Source organism: Tetrahymena thermophila (genome assembly GCF_000189635.1).
Source record: "Tetrahymena thermophila SB210 genomic scaffold scf_8254803, whole genome shotgun sequence".
NCBI classification, from domain to species: domain Eukaryota; phylum Ciliophora; class Oligohymenophorea; order Hymenostomatida; family Tetrahymenidae; genus Tetrahymena; species Tetrahymena thermophila.
Window position 1 is genome coordinate 366987 of NW_002476559.1, and position 25434 is coordinate 392420.

General features: G+C 22.4%; 8 protein-coding genes across 8 annotated transcripts in view; 4 read left to right on the forward strand and 4 right to left on the reverse strand. All coding sequences in view use genetic code 6, as the record gives it.

Moving 5' to 3' along the window:
* Positions 1-390: 390 nt before the first annotated feature.
* TTHERM_00004820 (hypothetical protein) lies at positions 391-3065 on the forward strand (the record flags this gene model as incomplete). The annotated part of the gene is made up of 4 exons (XM_001008065.2): positions 391-1090; positions 1146-1781; positions 1830-2127; positions 2192-3065. Exons 1-4 carry the CDS (start codon positions 457-459, stop codon positions 3063-3065), a joined length of 2442 nt encoding a protein of 813 aa, XP_001008065.2. The 5' UTR covers positions 391-456.
* Positions 3066-3527: 462 nt separating this feature from the next.
* TTHERM_00004830 (brix domain protein) lies at positions 3528-5773 on the reverse strand (the record flags this gene model as incomplete). Its single annotated transcript, XM_001008066.2, has 9 exons — positions 3528-4136; positions 4190-4399; positions 4459-4782; positions 4849-5032; positions 5095-5170; positions 5248-5338; positions 5423-5520; positions 5582-5648; positions 5750-5773. 9 exons carry the CDS (start codon positions 5771-5773, stop codon positions 3528-3530), a joined length of 1683 nt encoding a protein of 560 aa, XP_001008066.2.
* Positions 5774-6747: 974 nt separating this feature from the next.
* On the reverse strand, positions 6748-8310 carry TTHERM_00004840 (hypothetical protein; the record flags this gene model as incomplete). Its single annotated transcript, XM_001008067.2, has 1 exon — positions 6748-8310. The coding sequence occupies one exon, from the start codon at positions 8308-8310 to the stop codon at positions 6748-6750; it is 1563 nt and encodes a 520-aa protein (XP_001008067.2).
* A 1142-nt stretch (positions 8311-9452) lies between these two features.
* Positions 9453-11087, reverse strand: TTHERM_00004850 (hypothetical protein; the record flags this gene model as incomplete). The annotated part of the gene is made up of 1 exon (XM_001008068.2): positions 9453-11087. One exon carries the CDS (start codon positions 11085-11087, stop codon positions 9453-9455), a length of 1635 nt encoding a protein of 544 aa, XP_001008068.2.
* Positions 11088-12553: 1466 nt separating this feature from the next.
* Positions 12554-14128, reverse strand: TTHERM_000004859 (hypothetical protein; the record flags this gene model as incomplete). Its single annotated transcript, XM_012795633.1, has 1 exon — positions 12554-14128. One exon carries the CDS (start codon positions 14126-14128, stop codon positions 12554-12556), a length of 1575 nt encoding a protein of 524 aa, XP_012651087.1.
* Positions 14129-15870: 1742 nt separating this feature from the next.
* TTHERM_00004860 (kinase domain protein, putative) lies at positions 15871-19522 on the forward strand (the record flags this gene model as incomplete). Its single annotated transcript, XM_001008069.2, has 21 exons — positions 15871-15912; positions 15970-16019; positions 16204-16293; positions 16353-16442; positions 16585-16674; positions 16733-16822; positions 16898-16987; positions 17087-17176; positions 17252-17341; positions 17429-17518; positions 17616-17729; positions 17843-17932; positions 18066-18155; positions 18233-18319; positions 18377-18466; positions 18533-18622; positions 18755-18844; positions 18966-19055; positions 19153-19242; positions 19310-19384; positions 19432-19522. The coding sequence occupies 21 exons, from the start codon at positions 15871-15873 to the stop codon at positions 19520-19522; spliced, it is 1809 nt and encodes a 602-aa protein (XP_001008069.2).
* A 757-nt stretch (positions 19523-20279) lies between these two features.
* On the forward strand, positions 20280-22862 carry TTHERM_00004870 (small GTP-binding domain protein; the record flags this gene model as incomplete). Its single annotated transcript, XM_001008070.2, has 2 exons — positions 20280-21110; positions 21234-22862. 2 exons carry the CDS (start codon positions 20280-20282, stop codon positions 22860-22862), a joined length of 2460 nt encoding a protein of 819 aa, XP_001008070.2.
* Positions 22863-23844: 982 nt separating this feature from the next.
* The window catches only part of TTHERM_00004880 (hypothetical protein), a gene marked incomplete at both ends in the record, with an annotated part of 1761 nt that continues 171 nt past the window's right edge, over positions 23845-25434 (forward strand). Inside the window, 2 exons of the mRNA XM_001008071.3 lie at positions 23845-24675; positions 24796-25434. The exon at positions 24796-25434 is cut by the window's right edge and continues 171 nt beyond it. Of these exons, the coding sequence (XP_001008071.3) occupies positions 23845-24675; positions 24796-25434 (1470 nt within the window). The remainder of the gene's footprint in view (positions 24676-24795) is intronic.

A 25434-nucleotide genomic window follows, 5' to 3' on the forward strand; every position in this document is an offset into this window, starting at 1 on the left:
TTATGAAACCTTTTTGATTACTTAAAAACAATTTTTTTTTTCTGCTTTATTTTATGTTAATAGGAAAAAGTGAGATCTATTTCAATTTTAACATATTTAATTTAAATACCTTGAAAAGTTAAATTGAAGATAGGATATAAAATTTAAAATTTTTATTTTCCAAACACTGATGAATAAATAATATGTATTCCTATTTTTAAAAATTTTTGAACTATCAAACTTATAAGATACAGTAAGTAAATAAATAAATATTATAATTGTTGAAATATATATATGATTTTGCTTTAAAATCAAATAATAATTGCTTTAGTTGTTTATTTATATTTAGTTGTTAATTTAATATCATATAATCCATTAATTTGAATTTTTAATTCGAACTTTTATAATTAATTAATTGTGCTTTTTTATTTAAGTTAGAAACTGCAATACAAATATATATAAAATTAATTAGTTGAAATGGATTACTTCATAGATAAGTATGAATAGCTTGAATAAACAAATAGATTATTAGAGAATATTGAAGCAAAGTTAAACTCTATGAATGTGCCATAGCTTGATAATGGATAAATTTTTCAGAACACAAATTAGCATTTATAGAAGGAATATCATCCAATTATTGATAATTATCTGCTCTCAACAAATGCAATTTAGGAAAATACTTAAGATAAAAGTAGGTTAAAAGAATTTCCAACAATATAAATGAGCACATAAGTTCTCTAAGATGATTTACTAATTAGTGGGTATGATCAATTTAAGAGCGGATAAAATCAGTACAATTCTGCTTTAAGTTTTGCTTAAACAAACAGTAAAGTAGGAAATTCTAATGGCGGAATTACTTAATGGTAAATTCAAGAGGGCAATAATGTATCTAAGACTGTAGTAAATACATATTAAAGTACTGAAAAAATCAATAATCTTCTTTTAGGAGAAAGTGAGAGTTAGGTCATAGACAGTGACCCAAAAAGAATGAATTTTAATTCAAACTAAAAAAAGCAATAATAATTATAACAATAGTAGCAGCAAGAATCTTCTTAGTCTTCCTCTAGGACAGGAGATATCTCAATTAAAACATAGAATTCTAACACTTTAAGTATGAATTAGAGGCAAAATAGTTAATATTAAATAGATATTTTTATAATATTTAGGAACAAACAGATCAAAATCTCTAAATAAATCACAAGCAAATGATTCTTAATTCGAGGAATAAGCTCAAATAAGTAGCAGCAGCAAGATTGATAAAAATAATATATAAAATATTTCAAGTAAAAGCAGCTCAAGAAATAAGCATGTTGAATAAAAAAATAAAATTAAAAAAATGTATATAGGAAGTGGGTAAAAAGAGTAATTGATAAAAATCGAAGAGAACAATTTAGACGAAGATGAATTAGATGAAGAGAACTCTAATTCCAGTCCATTTATAAGATAAAAGAATGGCAATTAAATGGCTACAACATAAAATTATTCACCAATATCTTTAGAATATACAAAATCTCTGAATAATACTTAAAATATCTAGCAAAATAACAATATGCTTTTTTCTATGAATAGAGGAGATAACAATTTCTTGAAAAACAATTCACAATTAGAAGACGAATTAAATACTCTTAGGAATAGGTTATATTTAATTAATGATTCATATACAAAACTAGCATAATAGTAGTCTTTAAGTGATTATGAAGTATAAAATTCTTAAAGAAAAATATACAGTCTCGCTCAATAAATGAAAGATCTTGCTGAGTCTCTTCAAGGCATGAATTAACTTTAGCTCACATAGACTGCATGTAAATTTATTTATATCAAAATAATATCTTAAAAATTTCTTTTTATAGAATTAAACAGTGGGTATAGGTTCGAAAACGAAAATAACTAAGCTTCTTCTGGTAAAAAAGGAAATAAACTAAGTGCAGATAAATATGAAGACATAATTATTGATGACAAAGTTTTTCTACTTGAAAAAGAAAACAGAAGGCTAAAAAAAGAAAATTAGATGCTGAAAGAAGAAATTGAAGACTATAAAGAGAAGATAAATAGACTATTTCATGAGCATTAGAATACAAGATAATCCTTGGAAAAGCACATTGAATTAAAGTACGAAACCTAAATTCTAAATATTAAGGAAGCCTAAAAGTATTTATTTATAAAAATTTTAAAAGAATTTTCATTAAATATTTGAAATTTTAAATTAAAAAAGAATTATTATAAATGAGAAAGAAAGTAAAATACAAATTTTGCAAAAATAGTTGGAAGATTTAAAAAATGAAAAAGAATCTATGAAAAAAGAGTTGTTTAGCTTTAGATAATCAATAATGTCTTAAAGAATTAACACTAGCTCACTTAATAACCATCATAATTCTTTTGAAAACAAATAGTTTGAATAACCTTTTTTAGCCAATAATTATTTTAAAACTAAAAGTTACTAGGAAAACAAAGACTCTCAAAATTAAAATAATTAAAGCATGTTAGAAAACAGCGTACTTTCTTAAAATTATGCAGCTTCAAACAGCTACTTAGATTAAAAAAGATAGAATATTAATAATAATTTAAGCAATAAAGATACATTAAAATTTGATGATAAAAAATAAATAACACAAAAACCGATATCCATATAAGACTATGTCAGAACAGATATTGACTCAAATCTTCTTAAAAATAATAAAAAATCTGTTGATAGCCACCAATAAAATTAAAAAAAGAGAATATAGTCAACTGAGTATTTAAAAACAGAAAGAAATACCTCAAAAGAGAAATAAATTCACAATCAAAAACCTCCAAAGCTAAAAAAGAATGTCTTAACTGTCGAAACAAGCAATGGCAATAATACTAAAAAAAGTAGAAGTAAAAGTCCTATCAATTATAACGAATAAATTTAGTACTTAATTAAATAAAATGAAAATCTCAACAAACTAAAAGCCTAGCTGAGAACGGAAAGCAGCTTATCTAATTCTAGAAAAGAAACTCACACATCATTACTATCTAATAATAACATATAAAACAAAAAGTAAAAAAAAATTTCACCCAAAAGATCTAAATCTTCTGTGGGTCATAGAGCATCTATAAAAATGTGAATACAATCTAATTTATTCTTAAAATTTTCTAATAAAGTAAAAATATCAAAAAAATATAAATAAGCTATCATCCTCGATTAAAAAATATTTGATTTATTTTCAAATTTTATTTTTTTAAAAATAATTCTAAAAAATTACAAAAAATAATATCTTAATTGTAAAAAAATTGATAAGTTATGAATAAAAAATAATAATTTAATCATTAAAAGCTTGTTTTAAAAACGATATTTTTTGAAAAGGATAAACTAGCTAATAATTGAATAATCTTCAAACTTAAATTATTTTATTTTTAATCAAAATTAATTTTATTTATTTATTTTAAATGTAGAAAAATTAATTTTACATAAAAATTATTTTTTTTAATTTAGGAGTAATTATTTTAAAAATTAATTTTAAGAATTAATATAAAACATATAAATAAATATTGGTATGTTTGTATTAAAGATCGTATTTAATTATATTTCAGTTCTTTTTATTTTTCTTTTTTAATTTAGGTTCTTTTACTTCTTCATCAGACTCTTCTTCTTCCTATTCTAAATCTTCTTCTTCTTCTTCATCATCGTCATATTCAACATCATCGTCTTCATCAATTTATTCATCTTCTTCATCATCTTCATCATCGTCTTCATCATCTTAATCATCATTGTCATCGTCGTCTTCATCATCATAATCGTCTTCATCGTCATATTAATACTTATTTTTTTTATTTTGAATCTTTTGGAGCTCTTTCTCTAAATTTTAAAGCTCATCTTCAGAATCTATTTCATCTTATTCAAAATTTTCCTTAGTCAATGTCTTTTTCTAAGCTTTATCTTTCTTTTGTGTATTCTATTTGGATTGGTTATTGTTTCCATTTTAATCCTCATCAGAAAATTCCATATTATATTTATCATGATCAAAGTCATCTCCTTCATCTTCATTATCGAACTCTTCTTATTCGCTTTACTCTCCATCAATTTCACTTTCATTTTCTTCTTGGTTTTCTTCTTCTTCTTCCTCTTCTTCTCCATCATCTTCTTTTAACCTTCTCTCTTCTGCTTTTTACTTTCTTTTTTCTTCCTTATCTTTTATCTATGAAAAGAAACACATTATAAACCAATTACTAAACCATAAAAAAATATTACTTTCTTCTTTTATTCTCTTTCCTTTGCTTTAAGTATCTTTTCCATTTCTTTTCTACGCTTTTCCTTTTCAAGCTCCTTACGTAAAATTTCTTTTCTTTGAATTTCAACTTCTTCAGCAGTCTTAACAACTCTTCTGTTATAGACTACGTTACCTCTTAAGAGACCTTCTTCAATTTTATATAATCTCAATTTCAATCTAGGTCCTATTTCCTATTAATTATCATATACACATTTAATTTCTTCTTAAAATTTTGTATGAAATTATTTACATGTAACTTAATGTTGTATTGCTTTTTGAAAGAGTCTTTGCCAGAAATATATGATTTTTGTTAAACATCAATTTTAGAATCAGGAAGCTCATCTGCATCACTTTCGCTTGCAAATCCACTTACAGATTTTTTATTTTGAATAAAGTCTGCAAAGCTATTAAATTTGCTTAAGTTTGGAGTCTTTTTATCTTGCTTAATGATCTTTTTAATATTTTTATTAACTCCAGTTGGTACCAACTAGATGTGATAGTGACGCATATTTACAACATCTTTTTCATTGTCATAACTGAATAAGATAACTCTTTGTAAGTTATTAGCTTTTGTCTATATAATATATATGAATAAACAATAAGTATAAATTTATCTATCAATAATATAAATTTTAATTACGTTTTTTAATGAAAGGGGAGGGAACATTGATTAAATCATTTAAGCAACAATTTATTATTAAGGAAGAGTAGGAGGATTTCTAACGCTAGCAGTAGCTTGTTTGTTAAATCCATTTAATATGAGCATAGCAGGTTAAAATTATCTTGAAAATGCTTTATTTCTTTTGCTTGCAGTTTAAACATCTCTTTTTTAAAAATAAATAATTACAATTTACCATTGAACTAAATATCATAAATTATTATTTACCTTCTAGTGCAATAAGAGATAATCTTAAAAGTAATTGTAGGTCCTTCAGGGTTCTTTATAAATCTAATGTAATTATCTTTTTTTTCATTTAAAGTAGAAATTTAGATTATTAATCTTTATGAGCAAAATATAATTTAAAAATTTTAATATTACGATTTTCTGTTGAAGTTAAAATGGTCATATGAGTCATGCCATAAACCTTGCTTGCAGATAAATAATCTTTTATCTTAGTTTTATCAGTTTCCTACACAATAAAAAAATACATTAGATGATTATTATGAAGAATGCATTGATTGTGCTAAACTAAATTAGAAATTAATCCAATTACTTTTAATTTCATAGCTGTATAGGGATACATAATTTCTCTATAATCCTAAACTATTTGCTTTAATGGCTTGTTCAACTTGCCTCTTCTGAAAATTATGGCTATATTATAATAGTACATTATTGAAAAACTTGAAATTATATTAATTAATGCATTCATTACATTTAGGGACCTTTCCAATGATTTCATCCCCTTCAGGTCCTTCTTCCTTGTGTGTTCTTGTTTTTTTCTTTAATAAAAAAATGTAAGTTTTTAAATGCTACTATAATAATTAGCTTTTGGTAGTTATTCTAGCTAAAAATAAGAGAATATATAAGAAATCAATATTACTCTTCTTCCACCAACTTTAGGCATTTTTAGTGATTTTTTTACTTGTCAATATTTTAATTTTGTCTTGATATTAATTGATAAATAATCAATAATTTTTAGAAGGCAGGTAATCTATTTATTTTTAATAAGAAAAGAAATTAAATGAAGATGTATCTAAAAAGCATATATTAGAACTCATTATTTTTATATGAATAAATGAATAAGTAGAAATTAATTTTATTATATATACATTTAGATATTTCATAAAATTTTGCTCTTAATGCTAATTCTAATAAAAATCTTTGAAAAATACATTAATTAATTTAGATGATTGATATACATCACCATTTTATTTCAATTCATATCAGTAATTTAAAGTACTGTATCTCATTTTAACACTTTATAATAATTCTAAATTATTTCTAATTCTACTTATGGATAAACCTTAAATTAATTTTATCTTTACAAATTATGACTTATTAGTTGATTTATTGGTTGTGTTAGCTTTTACAATCAGGCTTTAATTGAATTTAACATTTTTTATTGATTATTATAATTATAAAAATTCTTATCTTTCAAACATATTTTTGATCAAAATTCAATTAATATTTATAATTTGTAAAAAAGTTAATTAAATCAATTAGCCATTTTGTATAATAATTAATTAGGCTATAGCTAGCTAGAAATTAACTGTATTATAAATATAAATAAAAATTGCTTTAAACCAAGAAGTTTTTATGCTTTATTAGGTCAAATCAAAGCAAAAATTTTTTTAAGTTTAATTGCTTTGTGTCAAAAAGTTGTTAAAAAATTCTTTTTATGAGAAAAATAAAATATTTATTTTAAATTACATATTAGCTAAAAAATCTTTATTTTAATTTTTATCTAATAAAATTTGGTTATGAGGAGATAAAACTCAAATAGAATAAACAAATACTATTTTAATCTAAAAAAGATAAAAATATATATATTATATGTATTTTAAAAATATTATTTATTTATTGGGCTTTTAAAATAATTCAATGCTCACAATAATTGAAAGCTTATGCATGAGTTTGTTTATTTTTAGATCTTTCGTACATATCTTTCATTCTGTATTCTTTGATAAACTCTAGTGGTTTTGTAAACTCTACATCATTAATAGTAAAGGGTTGATCTTCGTGGTTAACTACAAAGAATGCAATTATCTTTCTTTTAAGAGGTTTATCTGTTACATTTTTTATACCCTTTACTTTATGAATATTTTAATTAGGGAAAATAATCATCAGATTTTCTTTGATATCGAGAGAGCCAAGAGGAATTAATTTATGAGGATCACAAAAATGTTCATAATCAGGGCAGTATGTGTGAGCACATTGTTCTTGCATTCTACTGCAAGGATCGTCAGATTCACGAGGGGTTCTTTTAAATTTCAGTCTTCCATCAATCAAATTCTCATCATGCTAAATAACGTAAAGGCAAGTGTAAAGAATGTTATCAGATGAAAAGCCCTCAACATGCCATTAGCCTGAATAAATGCTTTAAGGAGCAATTTCCATTTCACTTATTTTTACTATGGCATGAATTTTTTGAGAAAAATCTACTTTTGATTTTTCATCATAAATCTTAACACCATCATCATAGAACTCATTTAAAATTTTATAACCAAAATTCTTAAAGTAGTCATGAGTTTATTAAAGGGGTTTGGAGAAATAAGTCATTAAATGGCCTAATTCTAACTTAAGCTCACCAAGGTCAGGGAAATTTTCCAAAGGATTAAATAGTTTACCTTAGATTTCATACATTTTATTCTGTTCAGAGTAAGCAAATACAGCAGGAAGCCATAAAAATTCAGATAAAGAAGCTTTATATTATTTACCCCACTAATCATAACCATCTTCCATTTTTTTTACTTTTTTGAAATACTCTTCAATTTCACCTTTTTTGTGAGACTAAGTATAATCCTTATGATAAGGTTGAAGAGACTGATGAATGATATTTCTTACTTTCACAATGTTTTCAGTGTTCAATTTTTTTTAATTTTCTTCTTCTTCGGGATAGTACCATTAATTTTATCTTTGTTTCATTTCCTAATCAACAAGTTATTTTATTTCTCCGCTTATAGAGTTGACATTAGGGTGATAATCAACAAGATGATTTTATTCTTAATAGAGCATTGCTTTGTTAATAGCCTTTAAGAGATCATCTTTTTTTTAGTAGGTTATGTATTTCTCGTTATGTGTCAATAATTTACTCATTTAACCAGTATTCTCTTCAAAAATGAACACATCACTTGCTTTTTAAGATTTTATTTCTTTATAAATTGATTTATTAAACTTTTTAGCCTCATTTTAGCATTTGTAATCCAATCTTTCATAAATTTCATCATCATTCTCTTTGAAATCTTATTCATCTGCTTCACCAATATTATCTTCTTATTTTTGTCCTTCAGCCTCTAAATCCACTTCTTATTCTGCATTAATATTCCCTCCTTGTTATTGCCCATAATAATATTTATCACATTCACTTTATCTATATGAATGAAGACTTACAGATTTCTAGTATATCTTATTAATATAATTGTTATTATCAGTATTAAGCATAATTTTATCAAAAAAACTTTCAAATATTTATTATTTTTCTTTAAATTGATTATAAAATTGAATAATTTTGATTTCAAATACTTTTTTATGTTCATTCATTGTCATACACACACACTATTTCTGATAAATTTTTACAAAAAATTGGAGGGAAGATAAAAGATTAGGAAAGATATTAGGAAAAGATATTTTGTAGTCTTAACCAAAATCAATTAATCTTAATCTATAATTAAGATAAATATGTAAAATAAATATCCTTTATACCTTAGAGACTTATTATATCCTAAATCTGATATATTTAAAATTAATATCAGTAAACAAACTCAATAAATTGTAATTTCAATGTTTTTAATTAAAATTTTGAATAGTTTACATAGTTTTTAAGGCATTTTAGCAAAATCGCATTTAAAAAATGTTTATAATCTCAATTAATAAATAATAACTTCAATAAGTATAAACTTAAATTTTCGAAAAACTAAAAAGTTTAAAATTGTTTATTGATAATTACCTTAACAAATAAATAAATGCATTTTTTTAAGATGAATAAATATTAGAATTATTTAGAGAATATTTTACGATTATTCATTTTTGTTTATACTTAACTATATTTAGTTACATAGCAAAACTTACCATACAAATTAGTAATGAGTCAAAACTTTTAAAATTTTATTCAAAAATTATAAAATTTTAAATGATTTTCTAGATACAAAAAAAAAAAATTAAGTCTTAAAAAAAATCATCCACTTTCCTATTATATGTTAATTAATTCAATTAGCCATTTTATATAATAAAATCAGGTAATAGCTAGAAAGAAATTTAATTGTATTGATAATTACTAAAAATATATATATATAAATTGCTTTAAAACCACAAATCAATTAAACTTTAAAAATGTTTGCTGAGATTTAACATAATATTTTTTAGAGAGATTAAAAAAACTGCTTACGAAATAAAATATTCTTATAAATTTCTTTAGTGAAGAAAATAAAATCTAAATTTTAAAATATATCAAAGCTAAAAAATTTTTTTACAAATAAAAAATAAAATCGTAAAAATATAATTATTAAATGCTTTTTTAATCTAAAAACAATAAAAATATATGCTTTTATGTATGTATAATTGATTGGTTGGGCTTTTAAAATAATTCAATGTTCGCAATAATTGAAAGCTTATGCATCAGTTTGTTTATTTTTAGATCTTTCATATATGTCTCTCATTCTGTATTCTTTGATAAACTCTAGTGGCTTTGTAAACTCTACATCATTAATAGTAAAGGGTTGATCTTCGTGGTTAACTACAAAGAATGCAATTATCTTTCTTTTAAGAGGTTTGTCAGTAACATTTTTTATACCCTTTACTTTATGAATATTTTAATTTGGGAAAATAATCATCAGATTTTCTTTGATATCGAGAGATCCAAGAGGAATTACTTTATGAGGATCACATAAATAATCATAATTAGGGCAGTATGCATGAGCAGACTCTTCTTGTTCTCTATCGCAAGGATCATCGTTTTCACGAGGGGTTCTTTTAAATTTCAGCCTTCCATCAATCAAATTTTCATCATGCTAAATAACATAAAGACAAGTGTAAAGAATGTTATCAGATGAAAAACCCTCAACATGCCATTAGCCCGAATAAGTGCTTTAAGGAGCAATTTCCATTTCGCTTATTTTTACTATGGCATGAATTTTTTCAGAAAAATCTACTTTTGATTTTTCATCATAAATCTTGATACCATCATCATAATACTCATTTAAAATTTTATAACCTAAAATCTTAAAATAGTCATGAGTTTACTAAAGGGGTTTGGAAAAATAAGTCATTAAGTGGCCTAATTCTAACTTAAGCTCATCGAGTTCAGGGAAATTTTCCAAAGGGTTGAATAGTTTACCTTGAATTTCATACATTTTATTCTGTTCAGAGTAAGCAAATACAGCAGGAAGCCATAAAAATTCAGATAAAGAAGCTTTATATTATTTACCCCATTAATCATAACTACCTTGCATTTTTTTTACTCTATTAAAATACTCTTCTATTTCGCTTTTTTTGTGAGATTGAGTATAATCCTTATGATAAGGTTGAAGAGACTGATGGACAATATTTCTTACTTTCACAATATCTTCTTTGTTAAATTTTTTTAAATTTTCTTCTTCTTAGGGATTTTACAATTAATTTTATCTTTGCTCTATTTCCTAATCAACAAGTAGTTTTATTTCTCCGCTTATAGAGTTAACATTAGGGTGATAATCAACAAGATTATTTTATTCTTAATAGAGCATTGCTTTGTTAATAGCCTATAAGAGATCATCTTTTCTTTTGTAGGTTATGTATTTCTCATTATGTGTCAGTAAATCACTCATTTAATCAGTATTCTCTTCAAAAATGAACACATCAATTGCTTTTTAAGATTTTATTTCTTTATAAATAGATTTATTAAACTGTTTAGCCTCATTTTAGCATTTGTAATCCAGTCTTTCGTAAATTTCATCCTCATTCTCTTTGAAATCTTATTCATCTCCTTCACCAATATTCTCTTCTTATTTTTGTCCTTCAGCATATAAATCTGCCTCCTATTCTACTCCTTCAGCCTCTTAATTTGCTTTTTATCCTTCTCCTTCTGCTTCAATATTCATTTTTATTTCTTCTGCTTATGCGTCTATATCCTCTTGTAAATCTATTTGTGCATATTTATCAAGCTCACTTTCTTTATATGAATGAAGACTCACTGAATTCAGGTATATCTTATAAATATAATTGTTTTTATCAATATTAAGCATAATGTTATCAAAAAATTTTTCAAATTAGTTTATTATTTTTCTTTAAATTGATTATAAAATTAGGTACTTTTTATTTCTATTTTCCTTTTTTGATTAATTCACTTACACACACGCACTTTATTTCTGATAAATTTTTAGAAAGATTTTGAGGAAGATAAAAGATTAGGAAAGATATTAGGTAAAGATATTTTTTAGTCTTAACCAAAATCAATTAACCAATCTAAATGTATAATTAAGTAAATAAAATATTCTTATAACATTAGTGGCTTATTATATCCTAAATCTGATATTCAAAATTAATATCAGATAACAAAATCAATAAATTGTAAGGTCAGTGTTTTTAATTAATATTCTGATTATATTACATAGTTTTTAAGGGATTATGACAAACTCGCATTTTTAAAATTATTATAGATTCTATTACACAATAATACTTACTTTCTATTAATTAATCTAATCTTAAATTTTCGCAATATTTATTTTGATAAATAAATAAATGCACTTTTTTTAACATGAATAATAATTAGAATTGTTTAATGAATATATTATGTGTGATTGTTCAATTTTGTTTATATTTTAATTAATTATATTACATAGCAAAGCTTGCTTTTGATAAAAATTAGTAATGTGTGATAGTTTTTAAAATTCTATTTGAAAATTATAATAATATATTTTTAATTATATTAAATTATCAATCAAATAAATGATTTATTTTGACAAATAATAATTACATTTTTTTAAATTTTAACAATATTTAATAATAAATAAATATTCGAATATTTTTTGGATAAATAGAATATTATTAGAGTATGCAAGTTATTCAAATATTATATCCTAATATTAGATAAAAAAAATATTCAACTCATCACAAATAAATATAGGAATATTTGTATACCCTTTGAAAATATTTGGATGTAAGGCTTAGATTATTTACTCTTTATAAATTTTAATTTTTTTTTATTTTTATAATCATAGGTAATCTTCTCTTTATTTAAGGAAAACTTAGTGCTATTTAAATTTATTTTATTAATTGATGAATAAATATATAATAAATATTCAAATTTTAGATTTTTACTATTTTATTTTAAACCACACTTTTCCTATTATTTGTTAATGAAATCAATTAGCATTAAGGCAATAGCTAGAAATTCACTGCATTGAGAATTACTAAAAATATAAATAAAAATTGCTTTAAAACTACAAATAAATTAAACTTTAAAAATTTTTACTGAGATTTTAGCTAAATTTATAATAAAGACATTAAAAAACTGCTAATATTCTGATTAATTTTTTTGTGAAGAAAATAAAATCTACATTTTAAAATACATTAAAGCTAAAAGATTTTTTTATCTATAAACCTAAAATCGAAAAAAGTAATTATAAAATGCTTTTTTAATCTAAAAATAAATATTGTATGTAAAATTAAGTTATGAAATATCACTGATTGATTGGGCTTTTAAAATAATTCAATGCTCACAATAATTGAAATTTTATGCATCAGTTTGTTTATTTTTAGATCTTTCATACATATCTCTCATTCTGTATTCTTTGATAAACTCTAGTGGCTTTGTAAACTCTACATCATTAATAGTAAAGGGTTGATCTTCATGGTTAACTACAAAGAATGCAATTATCTTTCTTTTAAGAGGTTTATCTGTTACATTTTTTATACCCTTTACTTTATGAATATTTTAATTTGGGAAAATAATCATCAGATTTTCTTTGATATCGAGAGAGCCAAGAGGAATTACTTTATGAGGATCACATAAATATTTATAATTAGGGCAGTATGTGTGAGCACATTATTCTTGTAGCCTACGTTTTTTAGGATCATCAGATTCACGAGGAGTTCTTTTAAATTTCAGTCTTCCATCAATCAAATTCTCATCATGCTAAATAACGTAAAGACAAGTGTAAATAATGTTATCAGATGAAAAACCCTCAACATGCCATTAGCCTGAATAAGTGCTTTAAGGAGCAATTTCCATTTCGCTTATTTTTACTATGGCATGAATTTTTTGAGAAAAATCTACTTTTGATTTTTCATCATAAATCTTCTTGAGATCATCATCAAAATACTCATTTAAAATTTAATAACCTAAATTCATAAAATAGTCATGAGTTTACTAAAGGGGTTTGGAGAAATAAGTCATTAAATAGCCTAATTCTAACTTAAACTCACTTAGGTCATGAAATTTTTCCAAAGGAGTAAATAGTTTACCTTGGATTTCATACATTTTATTCTGTTCAGAGTAAGCAAATACAGCAGGAAGCCATAAAAATTCAGATAAAGAAGCTTTATATTATTTACCCCACTAATCATAACCATCTTCCATTTGTTTTACTCTTTTAAAATACTCTTCGATTTCACCTTTTTTGTGAGACTAAGTATAATCCTTATGATAAGGCATAAGAGACTGATGAATGATATTTCTTACTTTCACAATGTCTTCTATGCTTTATTTTTTTTAATTCTCTTATTTGGGATAGTACCATTAATTTTATCTTTGTTCCATTTCCTAATCAACAAGTTATTTTATTTCTCCGCTTATAGAGTTGACATTAGGGTGATAATCAACAAGATTATTGTACTCTTAATAGAGCATTACTTTGTTAATAGCCTTTAAGAGATCATCTTTTCTTTAGTAGATTATGTATTTCTCATTATGTGTAAGTGCTTTACTCGTTTAATCAGCATTCTCTTCAAAAATGAATACATCATTTGCTTTTTAAGATTTTATTTCTTTATAAATTGATTTATTATAATATTTAGCCTCATTTTCACATTTATAACTCCATCTATCATAAATTTCTAATTCATCTTCTTTTAAATCTTATTCATCTCCTTCACCTATATCTTCTTCTTATATTTGTCCTTCTGAGTCAATACCAGCTTATAATTCTTCTGCTTATACGTCTATATCCTCTTCTTGTGTATATCTATGATCATATTTATCACATTCACTTTATTAATATTAATGAAGACTGACAGATTTTTAGTATATCTTTTGAATATAATTGTTATTATCAGTATTAAGCATAGATTTTATCAAATATTTTTTTAAATTAATTTGTTATTTTTCTTTAAATTTATTATAAAATTAGGTACTTTTAATTTCTATTTTCATTTTTGATTAATTCACGCATATACACTTTATTTCTGATAAATTTTTACAAATATTTTGAGGGAAACTAAAATATTAAGAAAGGTATTAGGTAAAGATATTGTAGTTTTAAGCAAAACCAATCTTAAATTATTTAAGATCATTAAGTAAAATAGATATCGTTATAACCTTAGAGACATATCATATCCTAAATCTGATTCATTTAAAATTTATATCAGTAAACAAAATCTATTAAGTGTAATTAATTTCAGTGTTTTTAATTAATATTCTGAATATATTAGATATTTTTTAAGGATTTTGACGAAATCGCATTTATTTATTTTTAAACTTTTTATAAATTCTATTATACAATAATTAATAATCTTTAATTTTTGCTATTTTGTATTGATAATTATTTTGATAAATAAATACACTTTTTTTAACATGAATAATTATTAGAATTATTTAAAGAATATATTATATATGATTATTTGTTCAATTCTATTTATGTTTTAATATATTAATTACATATCAAAACTTTTGATACAAATTAGTAATGAGTCAGACAGAGCTTTTAAAATTCTATTCGAAAATTATAAAATTATATTTTTTTAAAATACCGTAGTTTCTCATTAATTATCATCAACCCCCCCACAATCTTTTTAAGCATAAAATGGTGTTCAAATTAATCTTATCAAAAAAATTTCCAAATTAATTTATTATTTTTCTTTAAATTATTTATATAATTAGGTACTTTTAATTTCTATTTTCCTTATTTTTTGATTAATCCACACACATTAAATTTATTTGAAGAAAGTTAAAAGATTAAGAATGATATTAGGTAAAAATATTTTAGAGCCTTTACCAAAACCAGTCAATATTAATCTAATTAATTAAGTAAAATAAAGATCCTTATAACCAACCTTAGAGACTTATTTTTATCTAAATTTGATTTATTTAAAATTAATATATGTAAACAAAATCAATAAATTGTAATCTCAATGTTTTTAATTAATATTATGAATATATTAGATTGCTTTTAAAGGATTTTGACAACATCGCATTTATTTATTTATTTTAAAATTTTCTTTTTACAAATTCTATTACACAATAATAATTTAAATTAAATTAATCTAATCTTAAAATTAATTTTCGCATTACTAAAAAGTTCAAAATTTTTTATTGATATTTATTATGATAAATAAATAAATAAATCACTTTTTTTAAATTGAATATTTATTAAATAGAATATATTATGTATGTATGATTGATTGATAGTTCAATTCTGTTTATATTTGAATACATTAATTACAAACCAAAACTTTAGATCAGATAAATTCTGATTTAAAAAAGGTAAAAATAACATGTAGACATCCTTTTAGTCATATATATATAAATATTTTAAAACTCAGAACAACTTTATATGTTTATAATTATCTCTTCTAATATTTTGTTAATCATATGTTAAAGCCTTATTTTTATAAAGAAATAAAATATTTAAATACATAAACTTTATTATAATAAAATATATATTTTTTTGTTTACTCAATTAAATATTGATTGAATTATAAATAAAAAATATTTGTTGATTAAATTAATTATTATTATTTGTTAGAAAGATAAAAGACTTAGAACGTTAATAAATAAATATAAATTAACAAAATTTAATAACATAAAAAATGATTTAATAACAAAATAATAATTTTAATAAATTAGAAGATGTACTGAATATTGCTTTTACAATTATTTATCTAAAACCTTTTTTTTATTAAAAAAAGTTTCTAAAATCTAACTTAAGTTAATAAAATAATATTAGTTTGTCATTAAGGTATCATTCTATCATTCTATCTATTTATCTATCTTTAGATTTTTGGATTTTTTTAAATTTATTTATCTTTTTTTAAAAATGTTTTAAATTGTAAAGTTTTTTATTTATTTTTATTTTAATTGGAATAGCTTTTTCTTAAAATGATCTTTTATTTTAATTTATGAAACTCTTTATTAAAAAATAGGAATTAAAATGTTTCAATCAAAGAAATTGCTTTAATTAACCTCTCTTTATAAAAATGCAAGGAAATTTAAACACTAAATATTTCGCTTATGTAAAACAATTATTGTTCATTCATTAAATTTAAAAAATTTTAATGTATTTATTAATTAGAAACGGCAATATCAATGATTAATAGATCATTTAATTATTCAATAATTTGCACGAACTGAACAATTTAAGTAATTTAGGCTTAAACTTCAAGTAAAATTATTTTTATATTTTTTTTAATACTTGAATGTAGATATTTTACTGAATGAATGAATGTGTTTATTTATTTGCTTCAAAATTAACTTTGCAATAAAAATAATTTAGTATTAGTTTAAATATATTTATATAAAAATAGCTATAATAATATTAGTGAACAGGGCTTAAATACAATAGGATAATTTTTACAAAAGTCTAACAATATTTCAACTCTAAAGCTTTGTTTCACGTAAATAAAATAATTGTTAATCTTCTTTTTTATTTTATAATCCCTAATTAATTAAAAGAGAAAACAGCATTGCAGAAGATAATTTTTCTGAATTAGTCAAAGCTCTTAAGTAGCTAACTAATATTTAGCACCTTGAACTTGAGTTTGGGTACAATATATTTTTATTTTTAGTTTTTTAATTAATACTTTGAAAAGTATTTAATTTATTTCAAAACTTTAATAGATTAAATGAGTTAAGTCTCTCAGGAGTTAAATAACTTGCCGAAGGATTAAATAAGTGTTAAAGCTTAAAACATTTAAAAGTTTGGCTTCAGTAAAATTATTATTTTTCTAATAATATTTTTTATTTGAGTATTTATTTTAATCAAAATTAATTATTTTAATTTATGAAATTAATTTGAAATTAAAATAGCCAAAATTCATTAGGAAGTGATGGAGCTGAAGTAATAATTTAAGCAATAAGTGAATGCTAAAATCTTACAAATTTGGAATTAAATTTATTGTAAATTTAATCATTTAAATTTATTTAACTTATTGAATCAGCTTTAATTTTAATATTTAAAAAATATGAACTAAGCTAAAACGATATTGGGGATTAAGCAATTTCTAGCCTAAAAACAATTTTGAACAAATGCACTAAACTTACAGCAGTTGACATTGTTTTATCGTAAATTAAAATTAAAAAATAATTATAAATAATTTTTTATCATAAAATAAATATCAAATTTTTAATATATTTCTTATAAATTCTAAGTGATAATAAAATAAGTCATGTAGGAGCATCAGCTATAGGTGAAGGCTTACAATACTGCTAGAACCTATAAAGTTTAGAGCTATACTTACAGTTAACTGTTTACTTATTTAGATAATTTTTTTATGAAAATTAAAATATTCAATAATATTCTATTATATAATAAATAAAATTAAACATAATTTAAAAGTGAGAATATTATCTCAGAAATAGACAATGATGATAGCAGTGATTAAGTGGCTATAAATTTAGGCTTAGGAATTGGCTACCTCTAAAATATGACAAAGCTTATATTATTTCTATAGTAAAAATTAAATTTAATAATCTTTTAAAATTGTATATTATGTGAAGAAAATAAAATATATAAAATGTATTATTAGTTCAAAGAGTTCAATTAATCTTTTTTATAAAAAAAAGCAAAAATAAAATAGGAAACAAAGGAGCTAAAGCTTTAGGTGAAGGTTTAAGCAGATGTTCAAATCTAATTGATTCAGATATCAATTTGTTGTAACTTCAATTTATTTGATCTTTCTTTCTTATTTAATAATCAATCAATTTTTTTTTTTAAATTTGTTGCAAATATCGCTGCATATCAATCAATAAATTATTATTATTCCAACTTATTTAAATAATTAATTAGCCATAATCATATTGGAGACGAGGGAGTAACTAGTATAGGATAAGGTCTAAGCAAATGTAGCAAGCTTACAACTTTAAAACTTGTTTTATCGTACATTTGTTTAAAAAACATTTATCATTAATTAAAATTAATCATTTTATAATTAATTCTGCATAATCTAAATTAAGGGAAAATAAAATAAGTGACATAGGTGTTACTGCTGTTGGTTAAGGCTTAATTTAATGTTAAAATCTGACAAATTTATATATTTTTTTGTAATTATAATTTTTATAATTTTTTTTTAATTAAATTTTTCACTTAAATTAAATAAGCTAAAATTAAAATCTAAGTGAAGGAATAACTAAATTAGGATTCGAATATAGCTAGTGCACAAAGCTTAATGCTCTTACACTTCATTTTTCGTAAGAGTTTAAATTTCAAATATCAAATGAAACATTAAAAAATTTTTTTTATTATGAATTTAAAAGGGGAAATTAAATAGATTGTCAAGGAATAATGCCATTAAAAGAATGGTTTAGAAATTGTTAAGATCTCAAAAAAATAAATATATATTTATAGTAATAAAATTAGTTTATGATTTATTTTTTAAGATTATTTTAATCATCATCATTCTTGTCATTCCTAAATATTAATTTTAATAACTAAACAAATAAAATATTAACTTAAAAAATTAATTTAAATATTTTAAGCGAAAATTAAATTAAAGACGATGGAGCTATTATCATTGGGACAGGATTGAGCTTTTGTCATTAACTTACAGATTTAGAAGTTATTTTGTGGTATTTATTATTACTAAAAATATTTTAGTTTTTTTCTTTATAATTTAAATGAAATCATAAAGAAAATAATTAATAAAATTTAAATAAATTTTTTTTTTTGTAAATAAATAAATAAAAATAGGGATAATTAGATTCAAGATTTAGGTGTTAAAGCTCTACGCGAAGGATTAGAAAAATGTATAAATCTCTAAGTTTTAAAGCTAAACTTAATGTATTTTTTTGACTTTTAAATGATTTTTAAATACATTTTTCAGATTATAATCTAAATGATAATTAATTAAAATATTTAAATTATTTTTGTTTGATAGCTATAATGATTTTAGTAATGAAGAAGGATAAAAAATAGGAGTTACTTTAAGTAAACTGCCATTTTTATTTACTTTGAAAATCGTCTTTTTGTAAATAAGAAGCTACTTTGGATACTAAAAAAAGATTTTAACATTTTTATTATAATTAATTAATTAGTCAAGATGAAATGTTTTTCAAATCACTAGAATTTCTTAATTGCAAAAATATTAAAATGCTGGTTATGAATGCAAGGTATTTTTTTAAATTTGAAAACATTTATTCTATCTTTTATATAATAGCTTTTGTGCGACTTACAGATAAAGGGTAAATCACAAACGACAATCCTTAAAAATAAGGAGGCTTGTTAACTTGAACAATATCTTAAGTTGATTTCTCATTAAATATATTTTAAATGATTAAAATAAATTTTGTGCATTATTTATTTTAATTTTATAGAAAACATTAAAAATTGACTAAGTAACTAAGTTATTTAATTTTAGAGATTCAATTACTTATCTATAATTTATAAAAGTTAGCACTTTACAATTAAAAATTAATAATTGATTTATTAATTGATTTGCTTTTTAAATTTTTTTTTTTTCTAAAGAATAATTAAACATATAAATTAACAAAAATTATTTATTGTCTTCATTTAATTTGTTAGAAATTTATTTTTTATAATTAAGTATGAAACAATATTTTAGTGGGGATAATTTTTGTTTTTAAAATTTGAAAGAAAAAACTGTTTTATTTTTGATTTAGATGTTTTAATTTTAATTATCATAAATAAATTTTTGTTAATTTCCTCCTTATATTAATTATTTAAACATTTATACAACTAAACACTAGAAAACTATTTAACTAATTTTTAATTAATTTTATTTTCATTTAAATTGTATACTGACTGACTTATCTATTGAATTATTATACTTCTTCCTTTCAACATCTAGAATAATTTGAATAGAATTTTTTTTAAAAACTCTTCTTGTGTTTAATTAAGTTCGATTAAATTGCAAAAAAATATTATTTGAAATAATATACTAAATATATATTGAATTTCATAAAATATTCTTGATAAATAAAAGTAAAGCATAAAACGCTAGTAGAATTAAGAATAAGAAATAACAATTACTATTAACTACAAATTATGCTAGCTTCTTTGAACAAAATAGATATATTTGGTAGCTAAATTTTCTTAAGATTTAATGGAGAATCTACTTACAAACCTAAATTAGGATCGACAGTAACACTTTCAATAATTGGCATAATATCATTTCGCTTCATTTCAATACTTTTGAGTATTTCAAAAAGGACAGACCCAACTGTAATATACAGTGAACGATAAGTGGATAATCCTGCTTAGTTTATTGCAACTAGCACGAGTTTTCCATTAGCATTTGCTATGGAAGATCCTGTCACTAGAAACTACTACATTGATGAAAGTATTTATACAGTTTAAGCCTAACTTTAGCAAAAATACTTAGTATTTAATAATCAAACTTAGTAATATGATACTGTTTGGGATAACAGAGAAATTAAAGTATAAGCATGCACAAAGGAAAACTTTTAAAATCCTGAAAATGCAGACTATTACTTGTAATAGAATTACACAAATATGTATTGCTTTTCTCCAGATGAGTAGCTATCAATTTAAGGAGACTTCCCTTCTCCTACATTTTAGTAAATTTATTTTGTAGTATAGCAATGTTAAACTAATTGCAAATCAGAAGATGAGATAAACTATTATTTGCTTAAAAGTGGATTCGGAATGCAACTTTCTGATTCTTATGTAGATCCTACCATTAAAAGCAATCCTTTCAAAATATATTCAAGAGATATGTATTGGCCAACTAGTGTTAATTTACCTTAAGATATTATTATATTTTTAAGAAACAATTATGTATATAGCGATTTTGGGTGGATCTCTTCTGATATTTAAGTTTAGAATTACCCTTCATATAGCTTTTATGAAAATTTTGTAAATTATTCTTCAATTAAATTTACTATTTTTTTTTAAAAAAATAAGAGTCTTTAAAAATCGTTCTTTTATTTATCAATGATTTATTTTACCATTTTTATTCATAATCTAAATTATTAAAAGGTTTATCCACCTAATTTTCAGAGCTACTTTTTTAGTGCTACCTTTAGATTTGAGAAATAAAAAGAAGGAGTTTATCAAAGAAGCTATTCAAAACTTACAGACATTTTATCTTAAATTGGTGGTTTTTCACAGTCTCTCTTAGCGATAGGATTTATCATTTGTTCAAATTTTTCTTAGCTTTAGCTTAATTAACAAATGGTCAATTCTGTATTTAATTACGATGATAAGGAAGAAAATAATCAAGAAAATAACATGAATGAAATTCAAAAATCTATGAATATTCAAAAAGATTAAATACCTAACTAAAACTTAAATATGGGAAAAGAAAATACAATTTTTGAGAAAATAAATGAAAGTTAATTTAATTAGAATAAAGCAGATGACCTTCAAACCAATGTTTAACTCGTAAACAAAATGAATGAAGACATGATGATTTCATAAAAAATGAAATTTTAATAAGGATTACAAAATAGTTAATATTAAAGTAAAATAAAATAGCAGAAAACAACTTAAAAGTAAGAAAATACAAATAATAATAATATAAATCAGCAGGAAATACTCAACTCAATTTTAATCGAGCAAATAGAAGTAGAAAAAAACGGAACTAAATTTTTTGGGCTCGATAAAAATTAATAAATAATTTAAGATAAATTCTATCATGAAAAGTAGAAGCTCTATGAGAAGTAGCAGAAATTGATAGAAAATCGCTTCGATGAGCTAATGTCGAAGTAAACAAAAAGTATGAAATTAAGTATTTGGGAATACTTCAAATCAGTCATTTATCCTTGTGGATACTTGAAAGACAAAAAAAAGATTATCAGCTATAGCATAGATAAACTTTATTACAATCTAGATATCATGAACATCCTTAAGAGACTTATTGAAGTAGAAAAGCTTAAGAGACTACTCCTTAATTCAGATTAAATTAAGTTATTTGATTATTTACCAAAACCCACTATTAATCCCTATTTGATTTTGAAAAACGCTGCCAATCAAAATGTTTCAAAAAGCTAAGAAGTAGATTTACTTTATTAAGACAATCGCTCTGAATTCTAGAGAGTGAAAGATGCTTTCGAAGCATATAAAAATATTTAAGCAAGACAAGAGCATAGTTTGCTTGATTAAAAAATAATAGAAATGCTCGATCCTAACTTAGTTTCAGTTTTTAATGTATAGAGTAATATGAATAATAGCAAAAACAATTTTGATATATTAAATTCTCCAAACTAAATAAAATAAAGCATATTTTAATCAAAAATTGTCACATAAGATGCTTTTTAGTCAAATAGAAATACTTTAATATAGAAAGATATGACAGCTGCTCAACTAAATTCTGAAGAAGTATCTCAAATAAGGACATGTAACTCTCCAGATTTGTTAGAATCTTCTAGAATAGCTCAATAGAATTTAGATGCCAATATCTCATAGTATTGTTAAGTCGATGAAGTAAAAGAAACGATCAATAAATAGGATTAATAAAATAATGTTAGTATTAGCAATTAAACTCCATTACATGATAAAACATTTTAAGAAGAAATAGCATCAGAAGAAAAATACGAAGTAGCAATGCAGAAGCTTGAGCCTTTCGAAAATTAAAAAATGTGTGAAATGAGCTTTACAAAATTATGAAAATATAAATAGTTAGTTTTAAATAAAATTGAAATTTTGTAACTTTCTATACATATATCTATCTACAAAATATGTATATTTCCACGTAAATAAAAATTTTCTAATTATCTATTTTTCTTTTTTTGTTTGTTTTTGCACTAATTTCCTAAATTTCAAAGTTATAAAATTAATTTCTATTTAAATATTTATTTAAACTGTATTATTATAAATGTTTTATAATCTTTGAAAGATTTTATTCATATTAAATAATCTAAATAAAGATTCATATAATTGATATATATGGATCACAAAAATAAAGAGATAGTAAAATTTTTTGAATATATATCAAATTCTAATTTTAACATAGTGTTGATACCAATATTATTAATGTAATATTTCAATAATAATTTTTAAAATTTTTATTCAGAAAAATAAAGATGTTTATATTTAATATTTTTTAATTCGTTAGCTTTTTAAAAAAATTATTCACAGTTGATAGTATGTATTAGCAGTATATATTTATTTTGAATTCACTGAATTAACAAAATTTGTGGATTAGTTATTAAAAAGTTAACTCGTCCCTTACTCTGATAATTAAAAATAACTTTTATTTTAGATGTTTTATCATTTACATTTTTGAATATAAAAATTATCCCAAATAACTTTTTGTAAATTTGCTCGCTTAAATTACTGAAACATTTATTTAAAAAAACATATGAAAAATAATTTAACTTTACTTAAATGAATTTTATTTTCATTCAAATAGCGTACTGATCGATTGAATTATTATCATTTTTTCATTAAAATAAGAATAACTCACATAGAATTTTATTTTTTATAAACTTTTCATGTATTTAGATAATTTTGATTTAAAAGAAATACTGATTTGAAATAATTTACAAAATATATATTTAATTAATTTCATAAATAAAAGAAAAGTAAAAATTCTAGTAGAATTAAGGATAAGAAACAACACTTACTATCTATCTATCAACTATAAATTATGTTAGCTTCATTGAACAAAATAGATATATTTGGAAGCTAAATTTTCTTAAGATTTAATGGAGAATCTACTTACAAATCTAAATTAGGATCGACAGTAACACTTTCAATAATTGGTATCATATTATTTCGCTTTGTTTCAATACTTTTGAGTGTTTCATAAAGGACAGACCCAACTGTAATATACAGTGAACGATAAGTGGATAACCCTGCTTAGTTTATTGCAACTAGTACTAGCTTTCCATTAGCATTTGGTATGGAAGATCCTGTGACTTATAATTACTACATTGATGAAAGTATTTATATAATTAAAGCATAACTTTAGCAAAAATACTTAGTATTTAATAATCAAACTTAGTAATATGATACAGTTTGGGATAATAGAGATATTAAAGTGTAAGCATGCACAAAGGATAACTTTTAAAATCCTGAAAATGCAGACTATTACTTGAAATTGAATTACACAAATATGTACTGCTTTTCTCCTGATGAATAGCTATCAATTTAAGGAGATTTCCCTTCTCCTGTATTTTAGCAAATTTAGTTTGTTGTATAGGAATGTTAAACAAATTGTAAATCAAAAGAAGAGATAAACTATTATTTGCTTAAAAGTGGATTCGCAATGCAAATTTCTGATTCTTATGTTGATCCCACCATTAAAAGCAATCCTTTCAAGATCTATTCAAGAGATATGTATTGGCCAACTAGTGTTAATTTACCTAAAGATGTTATTATATATTTAAGAAACAATTATGTATATAGCGATTTTGGGTGGATCTCTTCTGATATTTAAGTTTAGAAATTCCCTTCATATAGCTTTTATGAGAGTTATGTAAATTAATCTCAATTAAATTTACTATTTATACTTTTTAACAAAAATTAAGTCTTTTAAAACCATTCATATATTTATCTATTATTTTAACGTTTTATTCATAATCTAAATTATTAAAAGGTTTACCCACCCAACTTTCAGAGTTACTTTTTTAGTGCTACCTTTAAATTTGAGAAATAAAAAGAAGGAGTTTATCAAAGAAGCTATTCAAAACTTACAGACATCTTATCTTAAATTGGTGGTTTTTCACAGTCTCTGTTTGCGATAGGATTTATAATTTGTTCAAATTTTTCTTAGCTTTAGCTTAATTAATAAATGGTCAATTCTGTATTTAATTACGATGATAAAGAAGAAAACAATCAAGAAAACAACATAAATGAAATTCGAAAATCTATGTATGTTTAAAAAGATTAAATACTTAACTAGAACTTAAATTTGGGAAAAGAAAATACAATTTTTGAGAAAATAAATGAAAGTTAATTTAATCAGAATAGAGCAGATGACCTTCAAACCAATGTTTAACTCGTAAACAAAATGAACGAAGAAATGAAGATTTCATAAAAAATTAAATTTTAATAAGGATTACTAAACAGTCAAAGTTAAAGCAAAATAAAATAGCAGAAAACAACTTAAAAGTAAGAAAATACAAATAATAATAATATAAATCAGCAGGAAATACTCAACTCAATTTTAATCGAGTAAATAGAAGTTGAAAAAAACGGAACTAAATTTTTTGGACTCGATAAAAATTAATAAAGA